This window comes from Pseudonaja textilis, chromosome 1, assembly GCF_049901715.1.
Source record: "Pseudonaja textilis isolate UNSWEBS1 chromosome 1, rPseTex1.2, whole genome shotgun sequence".
NCBI lineage: Eukaryota > Metazoa > Chordata > Lepidosauria > Squamata > Elapidae > Pseudonaja > Pseudonaja textilis.
Window position 1 is genome coordinate 282,310,391 of NC_141990.1, and position 20,436 is coordinate 282,330,826.

The 20,436-nt window shown below is 37.5% G+C and overlaps 2 protein-coding genes across 9 annotated transcripts in view; one reads left to right on the forward strand and one right to left on the reverse strand.

Moving 5' to 3' along the window:
• Positions 1-2,674: 2,674 nt before the first annotated feature.
• Positions 2,675-4,862, forward strand: INSM2 (INSM transcriptional repressor 2). Its single transcript, XM_026705152.2, has one exon. The coding sequence runs from the start codon at positions 2,722-2,724 to the stop codon at positions 4,054-4,056; it is 1,335 nt and encodes a 444-aa protein (XP_026560937.2). The 5' UTR covers positions 2,675-2,721; the 3' UTR covers positions 4,057-4,862.
• A 972-nt stretch (positions 4,863-5,834) lies between these two features.
• RALGAPA1 (Ral GTPase activating protein catalytic subunit alpha 1) overlaps positions 5,835-20,436 on the reverse strand; it is a 126,264-nt gene continuing 111,662 nt past the window's right edge. For 4 of the 8 annotated variants that reach the window (XM_026711188.2, XM_026711162.2, XM_087921912.1 and 1 more), the window contains 2 exons: positions 18,358-18,482; positions 5,835-7,002 (listed from right to left, as the gene is read on the reverse strand). In XM_026711188.2, coding sequence (XP_026566973.1) covers positions 6,854-7,002; positions 18,358-18,482 — 274 coding nt within the window. In that variant the 3' untranslated portion in view covers positions 5,835-6,853. Of the gene's footprint in view, positions 7,003-9,889; positions 9,955-17,787; positions 17,819-18,357; positions 18,483-20,436 lie in introns of all 8 variants that reach the window. The other 4 variants (XM_087921913.1, XM_087921911.1, XR_015741081.1 and 1 more) reach the window with 3 other exon arrangements.

Genomic DNA, 20,436 nt, shown 5'->3' on the forward strand with positions numbered 1-20,436 from the left:
GAGCTCCAGAGTAAGATAAAATCTTCTTCCATTAGCCATGTAACTTCTCCAATCTTGTGGACCTAGAGAATTTATGTCAGTCAATGGCTAATTATACATTCAAAACTTTAGTTAGAGCAACCTACTTACCAATTCTGGAGGACATGAATATATAACATCATCCTGAATCTGTCCTTAGCCAATTGTAAAGGCAACCTTTCCCTGCCTTTTCTTGCTTCACAGCAAAAGTTCTATCATCCAACCTCTAATGGCACAAATAGCCTTGGAAGCTCTGTCTTACTCAGTTCATTGTAGGTGGTATCTCTGTTACCATTGCTGGTTTGTGTTGCAGTTCCCTGTTTAAATCCTCCATATTCATTTTATCCTAGGCTAGTGGAACTAGTGAAACAATGAAGCTAAAAGGATAATTTTTTGTTTTCTTAAATCAGTGCTATAGAAATTGCTTTAAAAGCAGTGAAATATTGGATGGGCAAAAGATCACAGTGTGACTATTTGGAGGTAATGGTGAAAAGACTGCAAGAAAGAAAAGGGGCGGAATCGTGTATTTGGATATACTTGTGTATATCAGCACAACAAGAAAGTGTGAAAATCCCAAACTGCTTTCTGGCACTCTTAATAAAAAAGTGACAATAACAACAGCAGCAGCAACAACAAAGGTTTCCCCTTCTCCCAATGTAGAAGAACCTCCCCATTCTTTTGGACTAGAATCTAATGACGTTTTTATGATGTTGAAATTCTTCTAATGGATCCTGTAAAGCCACAACCTGGCATAAGATATCTGTTCAGACTAGACACAAGAACTGCTGGGAAACTGACAAGAATTAGTTTTCCCTCCTAGCTCAAATGCTACCAGGTATAGTGAAATCATAAAACAATGAAGTGTACTCCCCTCATCCAGAGGTGGTCTAATGTTGTGTTTGCCATAAGCAAGCAAGTCCTGCCCTGAGCATTGGAATGTATGGCTTCTAAATTCCCAACAGTACAATTCTATGATTGGTAGATGTTATTTGTTTCCCTGCAAAGGAAAACTACATGTCTTCAAAGATACACTCAGATAAGTAAAATGATTGATGCTTCTTTCTCTGGCACAAGATGGGGAACCAGGATTTGATAACAATGCTGGCTGTATGTTCTTCCTGATGTGAGCTTATGTAACAGAATAACAGGTTTGGAAGGGACCTTGGAGGTCTTCTAGTCCAAACCTCTGCTCAGGCAGGAAACCCTATACCATTTCAGACAATCCAATCTCTTCTTAAAAACTTCTAGTATTGGAACGTTTACAACTTCTGGAGGCAAGTTGTTCCACTGTTAATTGTTCTAGCGGTGAGGAAATTTCTCGTTAGTTCTGGGTTGCTTCTCTCCTTGATTAGTTTCCACCTGTTGCTTCTTGTCCTGCCTTCAGGTGCTTTGGAGAATAGCTTGACTCCCTCTTCTTTGTGGCAGCCCCTGAGATATTGGAACACAGCTATCATGTCACCCCTCGTCCTTCTTTTCACTGAACTAGACATACCCAATTCCAGCAACCTTTCTTTATGTTTTAGCCTCCAGTCCCCTGACCATCTTTGTTGCTCTTCTCTGTACTCTTTCTAGAGTCTCAACATCTTTTTTTCTTACACGATTTGCTGAATTAATGGATTGCCCAAACTTTATGACCAGCATAATTACCAAAACTTGAAATCTGAACAGTGATTTCTTAAGCCATTTATTTCTAGGTGGAATTAGCACAAAAGACAAGCAGTTTAAGGCTATTGTGTAAAATTATCCTTATCCTTCCCTCTCAATCAGCATGAATAGAGACAACAATGCTGATGTTTCTGGCAAAGTCATTGCACTCTTGATAGCATTATGCAAATACAATGCATTACTACCTTTACTGAAAAATTAATGTAGCTTCCAAGCCAGTTCTCCCAGTTCTGGATTATTAGAACTAATGAGCACCCCAGTCTGCTGCAGTCCAGTGGTGAGATGCCCATTAATCTTCATCTTTCCATGTTGTGTGTCTGGTTGATAATGGGAAGAGGTTAAATTATCGTGTCATGGATGAGTTTCGCCAATATATATATGTATGTATGTATGCATGCATGCATGCATGCTTCGGATTGTTTGCATTTTAGCAGAGGATAGGGACATCTGCATTCCTTCAGGGGTCATTTCAGCCCCTATGGGAACTTATTTATCGAATGGGCCAAACTTTGTTTTACAGGTAAGGTGCCGTCGCCTTATTGAATTCTCTGCCCAAAGCACCTGGAACCTCCTGGCCAGCGTCTGCTGCCCTGAGAGGCCCTCTCTACTTCGCCTTGGCTTTTGAAGAGGGAAACCTCGGGCGAGCCGAACCTAATTATTCCAAGGATGCTTGGAAAGAGAGAGGATCCTGCCTGGGACGGTCGGGTGGAAAGTCAGGTTAGCACAAGCGGGCAGGTGAGGGTTGGCTGGGCGGTGAGGCAGTTGCTTGCTCCGGAGGTAAGCAGTTCGCCTTGCCGGCCCCGCCCCCCGCCAGCGCCGTTTGGGAAAGTGCCCAGGCGCTCTCCAAGCTCAGATTCTCCCGCCTTTTCCAACTCACGTCTCCCCTCCCTCCACATTTGTCCTCTCAACTTCCTCATTGGCAGCCTTGGGCCGAGGGAACGGTGACGCACTCGCTCCCCGAGGGACGTGGGGTATAAACGCTCGACGGGCCCGCAGCGCCGGTGCAAGTGGAGCGCTGCCATCCGGTGTACCCGGAAGATGCCGCGGGGGTTCCTGGTGAAACGGAGCAGGAGGCCGGGGGGCTCCTATAGGATGCGCCCCGCAGGCGGACTCTCGGCGCTCCGCCTGGAGGAAGCGCCCCGCCTCGCAACGCCTTTGCCAGAGGCGCCGGAACAGCAGCCCCAGCAGCTGCCTCAGCCCAATTCCCCAGTGATGGCGATCTGGGACGCGGGAGGCTCGGACCACGTAGCCCCCGCCGCGGAGGAGCCCAGGCGCTGCGTCCCTCCTTCCGTATCTGCCGAATCCTCTCCTCTGGGCCCCGCCTTGGCCCTGACAGAAAAGCTGCCCCTGATTCCGCGCACTCCGGTGCCTTTGCCGGTGCCGGTGCCGCTGCCCTTGCCTGCTGCCCCGCTTTGCCCGGCTATCCCGCTCAAGCGTCCCCCCCGAGCGAAGGCGACGCCCGCCAAGAAGCCCAAGGCCGTGCGCAAGCTGAGCTTTGCCGACGAGGTGACCACATCGCCCGTGTTGGGGTTGCGGATCAAAGCTGCTTCCGAGGCGGGCAGCGAAGGGATCCGCGTGGCTCGTCCGACGCTGCTCGGTGAATTTGTCTGCCAGCTGTGCAAGGAACCCTATGCCGATCCCTTGGCTCTGGCTCAGCACCGTTGCTCCCGCATTGTGCGCGTCGAATACCGTTGCCCGGAGTGTCACAAAATCTTCAGCTGCCCGGCCAACCTGGCTTCTCACCGCCGGTGGCACAAGCCGCGCCCGACCACCTCTGCCGGTCCCACACAGGACAAAGAAAACAGCCGCGGGGAGGCCGGCCGAGAACAGCACCACGGCGCTGCGGACAGCTCCTGCTGCCGGGACCAGCCGGCTCCTCGCGCCGCGCAGCTCGGTCCGGCCAGCGAAGCTGCCGCCGCCTCTGTCGCCACTCCTGGCTCCGGTTTGGTAGCTCCTCCTGGCGAGCTCTACTTTTGCCCTTATTGCCATAAGTCTTTCCGGCGCCAGGCATACCTGCGCAAACACCTGGGCACCCACCAGGCTGGCATTGCCAGCTTCCCCAGCAACTCCTCACCATCTCACCCACCCCCGCAACAGGTGGCTTTTTCTTGTCATTTGTGCGGCGCGCATTTCCCGTCGGCGGACATCCGAGACAAGCACCGGGTATGGCACACGGTGCGGGAGGAATTGCTGCTGCCACTGGGCCAGCCTGAGGGCAGCCTTAACCATGGTGAGCAGCAGATCTTTTCCTGCAAACACTGTCCCTCGACTTTCTTCAGCTCGCCCGGCCTTACCCGACACATCAACAAGTGCCACCCTTCGGAGAACAGGCAGGTGCTTCTATTGCAGATGTCCGTCAGGCCCGGCTGCTAGACTCATCCGGCAACGAGTTGATCCTTTTCTCCAGACTGAACTGTGAAATTGCACACATTAAGGCTAAGCATTTGCCCGACTGTACAGAGCAGGTGCTCAGACTATTTTCCCATTGTCTGAAACTGCGTTATATGATATTTCCTTTGTCCCTAAGCTTTGTACTTTTTTCTTTGGTGACCCCAAAAAATCCTCTCCAAAGTATAATTCCAATGGAAAATCATAACCAAAAGGTATTGCCATATTTTGTGTCAAATATTTTTAGTCCAATTATTTTTGACAATTTTTCCTTGCTGCCTTATAGTGGGACGAGAGTGCACTGTATATTCTGTGACATACCTAACTCTTTTAACTGTTTTCATGAGTGAACTCTTTACCATATAGAAGCCTACCTTCTGCTTTAGGACTAAAAACGTGGCATTACATTGAGAGATGAAACATACTTTTCTGGCTGTGCTTAATACTGTAGCTAAACCTAGAACCAACTGTGTGCCTACCTGTGAGTAAGTCATCTGGGGAAAGTGGGACTGTGAATATTTAATTCTGGTTACTCTTGTCCCTAGGAGCTTAAGTACATTCCAACACTGTTTAATTAAAGCTTAACTGGGAAGTAGTAGTCAGATTTATATATTCAATTAGGGGAAGTTGTCTCTCCAGTTTTTAAGCTTTAAAAAATTAGATTTTGTAACTGTTCTGTTGTGTTCTGTAATATAACAATATATAGTCAGTTATTCATAGCAGGTCAATGTCTGTTACAAAATGCTCCTTCTGTCTGCTGTTGCTCATTACTGGCTATTAAAATCAGCATTAATTTTTGTTTGCTTTCTGAGTATATTGTGTAAATTTTCAAGCTCACTAAAATAGATAAAAAGGACACAAACACACACACATGGGATGGGAGGGCTGCTTTAAGATTTTGACTGTTGGGTAGAGATAACTATAATAAACACAAAAGGTTGTTAGCTTTTTCAGGGGTCTCCGTCATCCATGAAAGTGCTTTTGTAAAATTACCACCTCTAGCTCTTTGTCCTGGACTCTTCATCAGAAACTATATCACTGGAAAATTCCCAGTTGGATGTTAAAAAAATACAAATGACAACTATTTAGAATAACATTTAGGTATCAGTTTTTCCAAATTGAACTGGACCTCTAGCTAAAACTCCTTTGCTTCCAGGTTGCAGTTTGTTTGACAAAATATTTGGAAACTAAGCTAGCAGGATGTTCAATATAGTTTTCTAAAGATTTAAAATTTTTCTAATTTGGGTTTTAGTTTTTATACAGTAATGTATTAATATTTTAGCAATGCTAGCCAACAGGTATGATTCAATGAAATATTACATCTGGCAAAATACAACTTCTTTTCACTCTAACTGCATTTGCTTGAGATTTCTCAAATGCAGTTAAAACTTTAAAAATTCAACATACTATATACACAATAATTCCAATATACAATTTGCTTAAAACAGTAGACAATGATTTTAGCTTAAAATATTAAAAACCTCTAAGCAGGGGCAAATGTGGAAACATTATTAGTTGCTTCCAACATTAAATGCTGTACTTTGTGACTTTATGAATACTGTTCTAAGCAGAACATGTGTTACATGAAGCAAAACCATTAAAAAAATTATGTTTGGAACAAGACAATGAAATAAAAAACTGATCAAAAAGATTTTGTATTTGAACAACTAAATCATCATTCCATGCCGTTCTTTTCGTGATATTGGTGCACCAAAAAGGTTTGCATGAATCCCTTTTTGTAACGAAATAAAAAACACCCGAAGTGGTAAGAATAATTTTATTGTATTATTAAATAGCATGTCTTTTCTTCAACCATTACAAATTTGTATATACTACATGGCGAACAAATACATCAATATATATTTCTATAGTTGCCCAGGTGAGGAACATATATTTACACATGCAGTTAGTACCAGTGGCATGCTATATTTTGTTAAAGCAGAATATGGCAAACGACACAGTTGAATTTCTTCATTATGAAAATAGTTCTGAGTAGTAGTGACGAATTGGAGTGGAATGTATTTGTGTATCTATTTGCTATTATGAGGGCACAGCCTCCCCCCACCCCACATTACTTGATTGAAAGCAAATGACTGAAGTGGCAAAGTGCTTGAAAATAGGTGATTGTACACATGTATACAGATATATCAAGGGATGATCTCAACTTTTGGAAGAGAAAGATTGTGCCAAGAGGGCCACGAGAAAAGCAAATGTTTAGCAAGGAAGTTGGAAGCTGCTGATACTTAACAGTAAATGCTCGCTGTTAAGTCTGCCCAACAGTAAATGAGAATAATGGAGCTGAGGAAGAGTCTCTGTTAACTTGGTTTATTCTTATAATATAATAACTGTACATAATTCTGTGAATTCTAGTGATATTTGCAGAGAACTCTGGAAATACATCTTAGTTTGAAAAGTACACATGCATCCCTTTGAAGATGACATCTTTATTATTCTGAAAGGGTTATACAATAAATAAGAGTGGAACATGCCTGCAGTTTCCAGCTTGGGGGGGCGGGGTAGTAATTAATCACAGATGTTAAAAGTTTCCTCTCAAGGAAAAGTATATAAAAACAAAACAGTGAAACAGGAAATACTCTGCATTGATAAACTATGATTAGCAGGAAGCTGAATATTCTAACACAAAAGCTAAAATATGTTCATTTTGAATTAAAATTTCATGTTTCTTTAAAATAAAAATAAGAGCAGAGGAATGAAGGAACAATATTCAGCATAAAGGAGAGATTTATGTCTTGATAAAAGAGGCTGGAGGCTTTGCCCCTCACTAAGTCTTGTAGGCTGAGCCAGAGGATCTCCGCAGTTTCATGGACATACGACTCTTGCTAGTCCGTGGAGAAATGGGGAAAGCTAGATCGGACCTGTCCATCTGCGCTGCTGCTGGAACTTCGGACGCCTGAGTCTCTGGGTAGGGCCCTATAGAAAACAGAAGGACCTCACGTATTAAAACCATCTGATTACAGAAGAAGATTTGCAAAGTGCAAGCCCTAAAACAGCATCTTCTCTTTTGATCTGTCCCATCAACAGCAACCCATCTGTCAGAAACATTAACAAACCCATCTATTTTAGATTATGAGTGGTTAGGGGACAGTTTCACACAAACTAACTAATAATAAAGGACTGGGAAGTTATTAAAAATTAAACTAGGGTGGCATCTAATTGGTGTTATACATACAGTATGTATTCTGATAAGATTCAATGGTAAAGAAGTATGAATAAATCATGCTAGCCGAATATACTAAGTGGCTCATTATCTTTGTAAAAGGAACAAGATAATTTTGACAGGACTTGGTAGTATTGTTGACCCAAAGCACATTTATTTTCCTTGGATTGGCCCCAAGGCAAACAGCAGAAGCAATAGGTTAGGTTAATACGGTTATTGCAAAAGCCAAAATTCAGAGGCATGCAGAACAGGCCAGATTGTATGTACAGGATATGATCATTTCTATAAGTTACAGGTAAGGTTCCATTTGCCAAAAAAGAAAGGTTTTTCTTTATTGTACCTTTTAAAATAAACTGTAGTTCAAAACAGATCATACAGGTTATGTCACATTTACCTGCAAATTTTTTTTTTATAAAAAAATTATACGACATGGCTGATATTAGCAGAGATCAATGCTCAAGGTATCAGTTGGCTACTACATGCACACAGCCCTATATTTGGATCCTACTATTTATAATTTAATTCTGTAATTATAATTCTGTAATAATGCTACATTTTCCCACTGCAAATGTGAAAAACGTTTTTGAAAGATGATAAAATGTGGGCTTTCTTCAACTAATCCAAATTATTCATAATATTTTTCTGATTCATTAATAGAATACTAGGTTATGTTGCACTTAATAAATGCTCAGAAACAAAATTCTTATTACAAAACTGAATGTGGCCATAAATCCATTTTTTTATTATCTGCCTTATATATGTGCATTTACATATAAAGTGTAGTCAAAGATGACGAAACCAAAACCCTACAGTTATTTTAATGGTCCTCCATCATAAAGTATTCAGATTTATGTTTGTATATTTATATTTTATTCAGCTTAAAATAAAAATATTTTTCTCCAAGAATAATACCACAGCAAAATAATTCAAGAACTATTTGGACCCAATTATAAATGACACGAAATAAAAGGAAACTATTTGCAAGTGGAAGAGACTTTCATTAATATGAAAAGTATCGGAATTGAGGGATCTGGTGCTGCATTACACTGCAAAGAGTTTTCTAAGATTTAGGCATTATATTCTCAGAGAATGAGTGGATGCTATGACAAGAACACTTTGCAAATACACCCTGGTGTATTTCTATGGATTGCATTTGACAATTATATTAAATCTCAAAGTTACCTTATAATTTAATGAACAGATTCTTCTGAAAAACACAAACACCCTTAAAATGATGTATTTAGTGTTTCCATTTTACAAAATACATGTTTATGAAACCATTTTAATAAAATATTTTTGAGAATCTCAAGAGTTCTTCCTTCCTTCCAAATCTGAAGGCATATTTTTTGGTTTCATTTTGAAACACTACTGCAAGGTGATCGCAGCAAGCCATGTTGACTACCTCACGAAAGGAACTGCTTTTAAAACCAGAATGTCATGAATCTAACCTAATAATTGTTAGGTTGTTTTGCCCCATTTTACGACACTCCTTGTCAGAAATGTTGTTAAGTGAGTCTGGCTTCCCCCTTGACTTTGTCAGGTCACATGACTTTGGAACACAGCAACCATCATATATATGAACCAGTTGCTGATATCTGAATTTTGATCATGTGATTGTGAGGAGGCTGCAAAGATTGTAACTGTGAAAAATGGTCCTCACTTTTTTCAGTGCTCTTGTAGCTTTGAACGGTCACTAAATGACCTGTTGTAAATCAAGGAATACCTGTAGTTTGTGCTTTGGCCACGCACTTTCTGAAATAGCTTTTCTCTTTTTTTCCCCTGCATATACATAGATTGATCAATTAATCAATCAATAGATAGGTAGATATAAGCTATCTTTTGGCCTAGAAATGATCCCACATGTAATTCAACTTTTATATTCCAAAACAGTTTATTCTCTTGTGTTCCTACCAATATTGCTCAGTTTGATGGTTAGGAAGGTTAGCTCCTAAGCCATTTGATATGGGAAATTTATAATGGGAGGATTGCTCTTGCAAATATTTTAGTCTCTCAAACTCCTCTCCTTAGGAAAAAGATTAGTAACTTTACATATAAAAACTGCTATCTTGAACTGTGTTTGGAAACAAGCTGGTAGTCAAAGCAATCTACAGGAAACTGATAACATAATAAACAAGGGATGTGTCAAAAAGCAAGTTAATTGCTTCAATTTCCAAATACTTTTCAAGGTCATCCATAAGAAACATGATTTTTCAACTGATTTGGCATGGAGCATATAAAGCCGCAGTAAAAGAAAATTTATTCTGCCTTAAAAAGCCTCTTCCACATGGGAGAATAGTTTTGTTTGTTTGTTTCTTTAAATTCATCCCCACCTGCCCAGCACACATCAATATTCAGACATCTTGTTCACATTTTACAAGGAATCATAGCACTCTAAATCAGGGGTCTCCAATCTTGGCAACTTTTAAGCCTGGCAGACTTCAACTCCCAGAATTCCACAGCCAGCAGCTGGCTGTGGAATTCTGGGAGTTGAAGTCCACCAGGCTTAAAGTTTCCAAGCTTGGAAACCCCTACTCTCAATGGTAGGGTGGTGCATAAAAAGTCAAGGCTGGTGCCCTGCACAGCCTACCATCCACAGTTAAGTGTGAAAGATCTTCCAGTTCAAGCCTCCGAGCCCTTTACCTTGAAGTGGCCAATTCTTTCTAGAGGTGGCTTGGGAAGGAGAAGAAATATCACACCATTTCTTTCTTTGTTGAGAATGAAGAAGTGATGGAGAGGTGGACAGAAGTAAGGAAAAAGGAAGAAAGATAAAAAAAAAAAGATAACAGGTGTGAGACATGAGACGTGAACAGTAGAGGTTGGAGGGCATTTACAGATGAGTACAGAAAGGAGAAAGTTAGAATCTGTTATGTTGCTAACATGCAAGCTACGGTTAAACAGGGATGCATTAATGTGTAAAAATGAACCAACAGCTTAACAATCAGAAGAATACTCACCGACTACAGGTTACAAAAACAAAGAAGAAAAAAAAAGAACAGAAAAAAAGAAAAAGAATCTATAAAAATAATTCTGATCCAACAGCCTCATTGATACAACCATTATGACATAAATTATAGTGTTTTAGAAACTGTTTATAAATTAAAAAAATACTCTGCAATCGATAAAACAACAAAATATTAACACCCCTCCCTAAAAGCAATTTTTTCAGCTCACATAAAAAATAAAATTTTCTAAAATTCTGCTACGTGTAGTTTTAACACGTTTACTGAAAAACATTTGGTATTAAAAATCACCAACTTGCAAAAGGAAGTATATATGGTTATGATACATTTTACATGTCTAAAGAATTCAAAACTGGCAATACTTTTTAGCTTTTATGAAAATAGAAGCCAAGTAAACCTATAGTATACATGGAGTACAATCCATTTATTTCTAAAAGATTCCCCCTTTTTATCATTCTTCACATTTATTTAACTTGAAGGTGGTTGAAAAAGAAATAGAAATGCAGCTATTTATGTTGAGTACATTCCAACAGTTCAAATAAATATTTCCTATATCATAAAATGTTTTCATTATGTCCTTTCAGGTGCTACCAGCCAAGATCTGAAATGATGTAGAGAATTCAGACATAATAACATACGGTGAATTAATAAGTACCTTTGGTCCCAGCTGTCATGCCTGTTTTACCCAATATTGTCAACTCAAAAAAAAAAAAAGTAGACTCATGGAAGATTAATTTTGTATATAGTAACATCAGCAAGATTATTATGTGCATAAAGATGGAAGAATATTGAAATTCCCACAATGGACAGAAACTGTCATAATTAGGAGAAACTGACCTGTTTTATCAGGGGGAAAAAGTAGTGTTCTTTTTAAGACTGGAAAATTTTTATAGACTTTTTTTTTACTAACAGAAGGGTGAAATGAAGATTTACAGATTTAAAGACAGAAAAGGATGAGAATTTAATATAGGGTTGAAGGGATTTCTGGAAGAGATAAGAGGGAGGAGAGATGATGGGGTTGTCAATATCTGTTGAAGAAAAAGTTGGAAATCATAAGTTTTCTTTTTTTTAAAAAAAGTATTTTTATTGAAAGTTTTAAATACAGGAATGAAATGTAATACAAACTAAAAAGAAAAGAAATGCAAGAAAACAAAAAGAAAAAAATAGGAAAAAAACCCCACTGAGAAAGCAACCTCCTGTCTTCTTCACTTCCTCTTAGTTAACAAATATAAAACTCCTCTTCTGATAACTCAACTCTTATTTGTAGGCAACTCCAATAAACATCTTTTCCAGTCCAGGAATAGGCAAGATGTCCAAATGGAGCTCTGAAATAATCATATTTATTAACAAATATAAAACTCATCATTCCACATCTCAACTCCTAACTATAAGGAATTCCAATACATATCTTTTCCAATCCAGATGTCAACAAGTTCAAAAAGACCCGCCCCCAAATAACATATCTGATGTTAATAATGCTCAAATAAACCAACTTTATGTTCCTTCTTTTTACATAAAACAACCTTGCTCTTTAATTCATTCAAATGATCACTGAATTTCTTCAAAACAAGACTCTTTTTAAAATTGGAAATCATAATGTTTCATAACTTTAGTTTTCTTTCTTTTCTTCAGGTAAGAGCCTGGAAGATGATGATCATTCATTGGCTAAAAATGCACCTTCTTCCCAGAGGGACTGACCCCTCTAGTACTGACTGATAACCACCCCTCCCCCTGGAAACAGGCAACAGACCACAAGCTGGGCTCTTATGGGCTCTCACCAGTGTTCTTAATGTCCCTAGGCTTTGACCAAGCAAAGCAAGTAGTAATCAATAGAATGAAGGACATAGAGTACCAAGAAGAACTAAATAGGTTGGCTCGCCACAGCAGGGACAGAATTAAACAGGGAGTATGGGAATCAGCAAGATATCTAAATGATCTGATCTTCCCAAAACAAAGAATAGCATTCTTCAGAGCCAGATTTAATATTTTCCCATCAGCACTCCTTCAAGGCAGGTATAAGAAAACACCAATAGCAGAACTTCTCCTGGTAAAGGAGAAGTTGAAGATATCTCACATGTTTTACTGTACTGTGAGTTATACAGAGTTTATAGGTCATTGTATATTCTCCCCTTACTAGAGAGATTGCCAGGGAAGGCAAACAATTTTTATGTAGACTTTCTCCTTCAGGATTCAAACCCAGCTATTACGCGTGCAGTGGCAAAATTCTGTGTTGCTGCAATGTCTACTAGAAAAAAAGTTGGTTACAGAATTATAGCTGTCAATTTGTGACAATTTTTGGAGATAGAACAAACTTTGGAAAATGATATTTACACACATACTTATTGGCTCTCCACTCATATAAACCAGGGACTGCCCCTAACTATTTGAGAACATGTATTTTCTTAACAGATGTTTTTATCCACTATTAATGTATTATAATGTATCAGTATTTTTATGTATATTGTAAATAGTGATGTCTATTGCTGGTTTAAGACCATAATAAAATTCTATTCTATTCTATTCTATTCTATTCTATTCTATTCTATTCTATTCTATTCTATTCTATTCTATTCTATTCTATTCTATTCTTTTCTTGCATTCTTTTTTTCTTCTTCGTTTCCTTTTTCTTTGGATTTTTCTGTTTTATGTAAAATTCTCGATAAGCATAAATTAAAAATAGAGTTCAGAAATAATTTTCACTAGATTCAGACATAAGCTTAGCTGAATTCCACTGCCAAAGTAAGGAAAGAGGTAAGACCTGTTTCTTCATTTGGATCCTCTGTCCAAAGCATCCTCTATCACCTGCTTATGAAGGGTGAGATATTTGTCCAGAATAGCATGAAAAGTGATGCTAGGAACTGGAGAAGGCAGAATGAAATCTTTTGTCGTTCTTTCTCCAGAACCAGTGAATTCCATCTGATCCTAGCTCACTTCCGAAATAAATAAAATAAAAGGTCAATGATCAGCAAAGCTAGACATAAACCATTTGCTGTAAGAATATATTGGAACCCAATGTAAAAGTCACTTTGGGAACAAAGGGGAAAAGTCTTTAAAAAAAACAAACATTTGATTTAAACATGCTTCCCCCCAGCCCCCTTTTTTTGCATACTGTCTTTCCTGTATCTCATTTAGCAACTGGGATAGATTGTTCCTGACAAGAGTTAATTAGTCAGAATTAATTGAGTGTAAAGGACTTCTGAAAGACTAAATATTATATGTGGTCTAAGGCCTACTTTAAGCCAGCAATATTCTGGTTCTATCAATATACATACTGGGTATTATTCTGGCTGGGTAACATTTTTGAAAATTAGTTGCTAAATGCTCACTTGTAAAATACTAATACTTTAAAAATTATTCTATTTCCTCTAAAAAACTTTTTGTGGTGAGCACAACAGACTTGGAATACTGCACTTTGGAGACTCATTATAAGTTACATTGAAGAAGTGCTTCAATTATACATTGTACAATAATACACTGCGGCAGCTCAGCAGCTTGCTGTTTTCCATTTAAAAAGGGCATGCGTGTTTTAAGGAATTCACTCATTAAAGTTCATATTTCTTAAAGAACTTTGACTTTTTTCCCTAGGCTCATATAAAAGTGTGACAAAAGCCAGTTTGCTTTAATGACTAGCAAAAGGGGCATGAAGCATCTTTTCCGGGTTACTTTTACTGTATGCAGATCTTTAAATTTAAAAACTGTCTTTGACAGTCCTGTGTTCCTTGATTAATGGTAATAAGAGGATTCATTGACAAACTATACAACTGCCTTGAAATATAGTATCTTGCTGATAGATGAAATATCTAAAGTTTTAGACCTAAATTAGATATTCAGAAAAATACCTAACATTTTTCTTTGCTAAAATATCTACAATTAACATAAAAGTTAATACCCATGTCTTACTTCAGTAACTGTTCATAAATGAATCAGCCTTCACAATCGCGCATTTACAGCTCCCAGAATTTTTGGTCAACAAATCTTAGGGCCATCACATCTTGTGGGACTTGATTGGGGAAGGCTGGTATAAATTTTACATTGAAGAGAAACAGAACCTTTTGGATTGCCTATGTTAGCACTGCATTTTATTTTAGAAGTGAGAGGGGACTTTGTACACGTAAAAATAGAGCTTTGCTAAAAGGTTCTCTTCCTCTAATCAAATTACTTTTGGCTTGGTAGTTTAATTTATTCAACAGGTAACTGGCAAATGATACAGAAGATACATCTAAACATATTATGGGGCTGAAAAGACCCAAGGCTGTTTTTGTGTTTCTTTCTAAATATACAATTAGAATCGCTTCACATTCTCCAGGGACTCTTACTAACATCATTTATGCATGTAAACAATCTCATCAAAATGGAAAGTTAGCACTGATAGCAATGTAGAAATAATTCAGGAGGCATTATGGTTTATCTGGAAGTTTCATTACAAGAGATAGATTTATTATAGGAGATAGATAAGCTGCAAACCTCTGTGCATTGGCCTAAGAATAAGTTCTGTTAAATACAGAGATTTAGTTCTGGTAGATGTATTAAGGGTGACATTGTTTATCTTAACTTTTGAGGTGTCTACTATAAACCACTAATTTCTCTTCTGTAATATGGGGAATGTATATGATAACTAGTTCATTAAACCTGCTCCAAATGATCATAAATCTGACATTACTTGAATTTCTGAATCAATTTTAAATCAGTTTAATATTTGAGTTACAAGAATTCTGTTGCGACTGTCTGAATATTCAACCAGGAAAGAAGTAAAAGATCTCCTTCAAATTGAGGTGGATTCCTGGTGGGCTACATGGACAGGTGCATGTAATATCCTTTGTAAACAAGACAGGTTTATCATTGCTGTCTTGCCACCCCCCCCCTCCAAAAAACCATTTCCTGACATTTTTAAGGGTTTTTTTTCCCCTGTAATTTCATCTTTCCATAGCCAAGTAGAAGATCAGACACCCAACGATCTTTCTTTTCCTGTAACTTTAATTCCCATCCCACGAGGAACCTTTCTAGAGAGGACAAGAGAGGATTTTAAAAATACTGTCTTAGGGAGAGTCTCCTGAATCTTTTATTGATACTGCAAGACTCTCATTATGTTAACTTTTCCTTTTCAATACAGCTGCCCAAGGCACCTTTTATACTGTTTAGGTGGGTCTTACCATTTTCGAGAGAAGGTTTTCAAGGAATAAACAGGAATGCAAGGATTAGAGGAAGACAGTAGAAACCTTTTGGAACATGGTTCCACCAGCGTATGGTCAGAGATCCTGAAAATTATAGTCCAAAGCATCCTTGAGATTTATGTGCTGTTTTATGTGTCTTAGAATGTAATGCAGTTTGGCATTTCCTTTATTCCTTTCTTCATTATTAATGAATAAACATAGCATCTATGCATCCACCTGGAGAAGATACTTGAGCACAAATCCTCCATGAATTAGTGCTTTTTTTTCAGTCCACTACAAGGTATCAGATATGGCTGAGAGCCTGAACTGACAATCTGAGGCTGAAAAGTTTATTTGTCACAATAGTGACAAACATGCACACATTATTAATTTAATGAGGAACTGTTCCTGGCCTCACTGAGATTAGTGTGCAGTTGGTTGGCTACTGTGAAAACAGGTTTCTGACTAGAAGATGGGCCGGGGGGTGGGGGTCTGATCCAGGACAGTACAGTTTATTTTCTGGCTTTCAGCATGTTTTTTATTTCAATTTAGACTGTTAGTGTTAATTCACAAAATCTTTCACAATATCTGAAAGAGTGCTTCTTCCCATGCATGGCTATCTTAAACTCTGACATAATCACTTGAACAAAATTCCTTCAGATAATAAGATAACTAAGTACTAAGAGTAGGTATTTTTAATGAAGTCTGGGAAACAGCTTTTTCTAAAATGTCTGCTTTGAATCTACTCTATTGTTTTTTCTGCCTGGCAATACTTGTGTATTCTGTCAGGGCATTTATTGATTCATTATGTCTGTATATGATGTGTTAATGAACTTTATCTTTTAGAAACCTTTCTGATTTATTTTAAATGGCTGCTTTCATTAATTGTGTGTTACCATTACTATTTTTCCCAGAATTCTGAGGTTTTTAGAACACATCACTCATTCAGTGTGATGGGAATGAATTCCTCAAAGAAATAAATTAAGCCATGAATTTACTCTACCAGATATGAATTTAGACATGCTTAAAGTGCTTCCCCCAAAATCAATGGGGCTTACATTAGTCATTCCAAACATTTACTTCTCGCTCTGTACCATGCATTATATTAAATGGTAGGGAAACCTTCAGTAAGAATATTTCACATTCAATATAAATAAATGAGCCCTCACAAAACTTAACAGTCATGGGATCATGTACCAAAATAATTTTAAAATTTATTAATGGCTGACTGTTGAGTTCCATGCAGGATTCTGAATTGGGGATGGGGGAAAATTAGAACTGCATGCCCATTTCGTTTGAATTGATCAGAACCCTGATCTTCTTCAGGGTTCAGATTGAGCTGGAGCATCACTGATATTTACACGAATATAAAATGTTTTATCGCAAGGAGAATGTTTGCTTTGTGCTTTAGACATGTTAGGACAGAAAAATAAATCTAGGCCCACAAATTATTTCCATGCAAAAAATACAGCAGTCAATTCCTGCAATCACTATTCTTGCATAGTGAGATGTTTTATATGATAAAGTTTAACATTAGGTATTATAATTACTGACCAGACCATAAGCAAAGTGTTTATTTTAAGAAGTTATTTTCCAATGTTAATTTTTTTCTTTACCTTTTTCTACGTATATATATTTATTTACAGAACTATTCTTATTTTTCATTCAGATGTTTATTACACTCAGACATATGCTTTTATTGTTCAGTTTTCACTTCATTGTTCACTATTGATTGTTCGCTATTCATTTAAAACCTGTCGGTACCAGAATAAATAAAGTATTCTTTTGAGTGGTCATGCTCATATTCCATATATTTTGCGCTATCTTTACATTTTAAATAAAAATCCAAATATGGTTTCAAAGCTTCTGTTTCACTGATGACCAAATTTCCATCTATTGTATTCAGAAAAAAAAAAACCTGCTGAGATTTTTTCTCTATTGCAAGTAGGTGATGATAATAACAGTAGAAATGTTTTCAATTTCTTTCACGTCATTACAGTATGAAACTTTGTCACCAAAAACCAAATGACTTTTCTCTTATCATTCATCTTTACTGAAATCATAATCTATCTGTTGACATCCAAGAAAGACAGGAACAGGGGACAGGTCACACCACTGCCATCCAGTGCTATTTGTTCATGCTGAGAAACAAAAGGTCAGACACAATCAAGAATGACTTGCTCAACAGATGTCTCTCCAGTTACCTTAATCCCAGAACCACAGTGTTAGCGTTTCATGCAGACCTGGAGTTAGTAAAATACTAAACTTGAATAAAATGTAGTGGAAATTTCACAGTGTGAATTTCTCTCTCGTTTAATAGTAAAAATAAGGGCAGTCAGGAAAGTTTGCATACAACAAGGTTACACGCTTAGTGCTTTAGTAACAGATTAATAAAACAGAGGGGTTTTTTTTAGACACTTTGTCTTACCTTCTGATAAACAGAACTGATATTTAATGATCTAAAGGGGAAATAAATGAAATAATCATCAGGAATTCAAATTATTTGTACAGATAGGCCTTGAGAGCCACTCATATTCTTAAGTGATTACTGTTTTATTAATAACTGAAAATGCAGTATCTTTATAGAAGATTTCAAAAATGTATCCTAATTTATTGGTGAAAATGACAATGTAGTAACATATTTTAACAGGATAATGGTGGTGATTGATATTGTTTCTGGTCTAACGACCAAGACTAGAAATGATTTTTTTCTTTAAAACAATGTAGATCAATTAGGCTTATGGATCAGTCTCTATATTTAGGAATCTTAAGTATTCAGAAACATTCACAAATAATATAAATATTAAAAGTTCTATTATAGAGTATAAAGTGAAAAGTTTTAAATTTTTAGAGAAAGAATAAAATTTTATTGTTTGAGATGCTATATATACACACAGATGCATACACGCATACACACATATACATACATGGTTACCTGCAAATACTGCATTTTAGGTATCGTTTAACAAAAAGCCCTTTATTTTTATTATATTCTTACCAGTTTCAGGGGGCAAATGGTGGCAGGATGCTGGGCAGAAGACCTGAGATGCATAATCCTCAAACGTTGAAGGATCTAGGTGGTGTTGAATTATTGTTTGGAGATACCGAGCTCTTTCCTCATAGCTTGTTGAATTTAAATGTTAAGGAGAATTTACATTTTAAAGCAAAGAAAACACAGCCTTAATCAGTGATGTTGTTATTTTCTTTTAATGGATTTATGTACACAGTATTTTACAACTGAACTGTAAATGCTTATTTCTCAATCTCCAGAAGCTAAAGGATCAAATAAAAGAAACATTATGTTTTAAGATTTCTGACACACTATGCTTAATTTATGGCTTTCCAACTAAAATTGACAGTCTCTCAATGTCTGCTGATCATTCCATTCACTTAAATCCTGAATGTGTTAGTTCAAGCTCTATATTTGAATAAGCATTTTATTTTCAAATTAGGTCTGAGTTTCTCATGACTCCTTTCTAAATGGTCATACAGTTTTATAATCACTCTTACTTCAAAGCTTTTGGAAGAGCAGAGCCATATCTTTTGAGTAAGTGTGATCACAGTCATAGAATGTGATAATGAAAGTGATAACAACAAAAGTCCTATGGCTTTGGTAGGGTAATGGGGTTTATTTATTAGATTTCTAATCCCAGCTTTATTACTTTGTAAGTAACTCAAGGCAGTGAACATACATAATACTTCTTCCCCCTATTTTCCACACAACAACCCTGTGAGATGGATTGGGCTGGGAGAGACTGACTGGTCCAAAATCATCTAGCTGGCTTTCATGCTTAAGGTGGAACTACAACTCACAGTCTCCTGGTTTCTAGGCCAGTACCTTAACTACTGTACCAATACGGCCCGTAATACCTTTCATCTACATAAAACAAATGGTTCAGAAAGCTGGGTTATATTTCACATTCAGTAATACAAATCAGAAGCCGCCAATTTTGAAAATACAATCTTTGATTTTATGTAACTATAACTTTCAGACAAATGTTCTGGTAAGTGATCCCACATTGATGACTTGAGGCACACTATAATCAGTTGAGATGACCAAATCCAATCTGTCCAAATTATGACAAGCTATATATGTATATCTGCATTACACAGCAGTTTTCAGATAAAATATAGCATATAAAAGTATAACCAAACCTCTTTCAAACTACCTTGGGTGCCTCCATCTTAGCTTATTAAAAAGTTTTATTTTAAAGTCACCATACTCTCAAAATAGGATTTGATATTGAAATTCTGTACACATTTACTCATACGTTAGTAGCAGATGAGTGCAGGACTTCAGCTGAAATATAAATAACAAAACGAACAAACTTTACAAACCTTAATCCAGAATGAAAGCATGTATTTCAATTATAAATGCCAATTAAAGTATTTTGCATAAGGAAAACAAATGAGACAAGGGGAAAAAAAAACAATCGGATAGCATCCCTGAGCACTGATTAAGAAAGTAAGCATCCCAAGGATGACAAAAGAAAAGCACTGTTGTTCTTTGCCTTTGTCCTACAGCCTCCTCCTTCTGATCTTATTGACAAGAGGCTGGTACCTTGAAGCACTGCTTTTGAAGAAGCCTCTCCAGGCTGCTTGTTCCAGAGGCCTTGATTTTATTGTTAACAGAGAGAAAGCAAGAAAAAGAGAGAATATTTCTAGTGTTCATGAAAGCAGCTATGGAAATGGCTGTCAAAATGTAAAACAGCAGGCAGCAACATACAATTATCAAGAAAAAAAATATCATGCTGCTTTGGTGTTATAGGCTGCTTTATTGAGCTTAGAATCAGTTCTCAATGCAACTTGCAGAAGTTGTCTTGCTATATTCATTGGATCAGGAAATCTTTGCCAGCCTGTATTTTATTTTTATTTTTTATGCAAAAGGATGCTTAACATCACTCAAATTTATTCTCCTAATAAAACAAGATTATTTGCAGCCCTGTTTTAAAATGTGCAAGTGAAACAAATGAAAAGTCAACAGTGGAATTTTCATTGGAAAATATTCTACTTGCTAGAAATGATTAGATGCTAATATATGCCACTGAATGATATTAGAATCCCATTCCTGTTCATT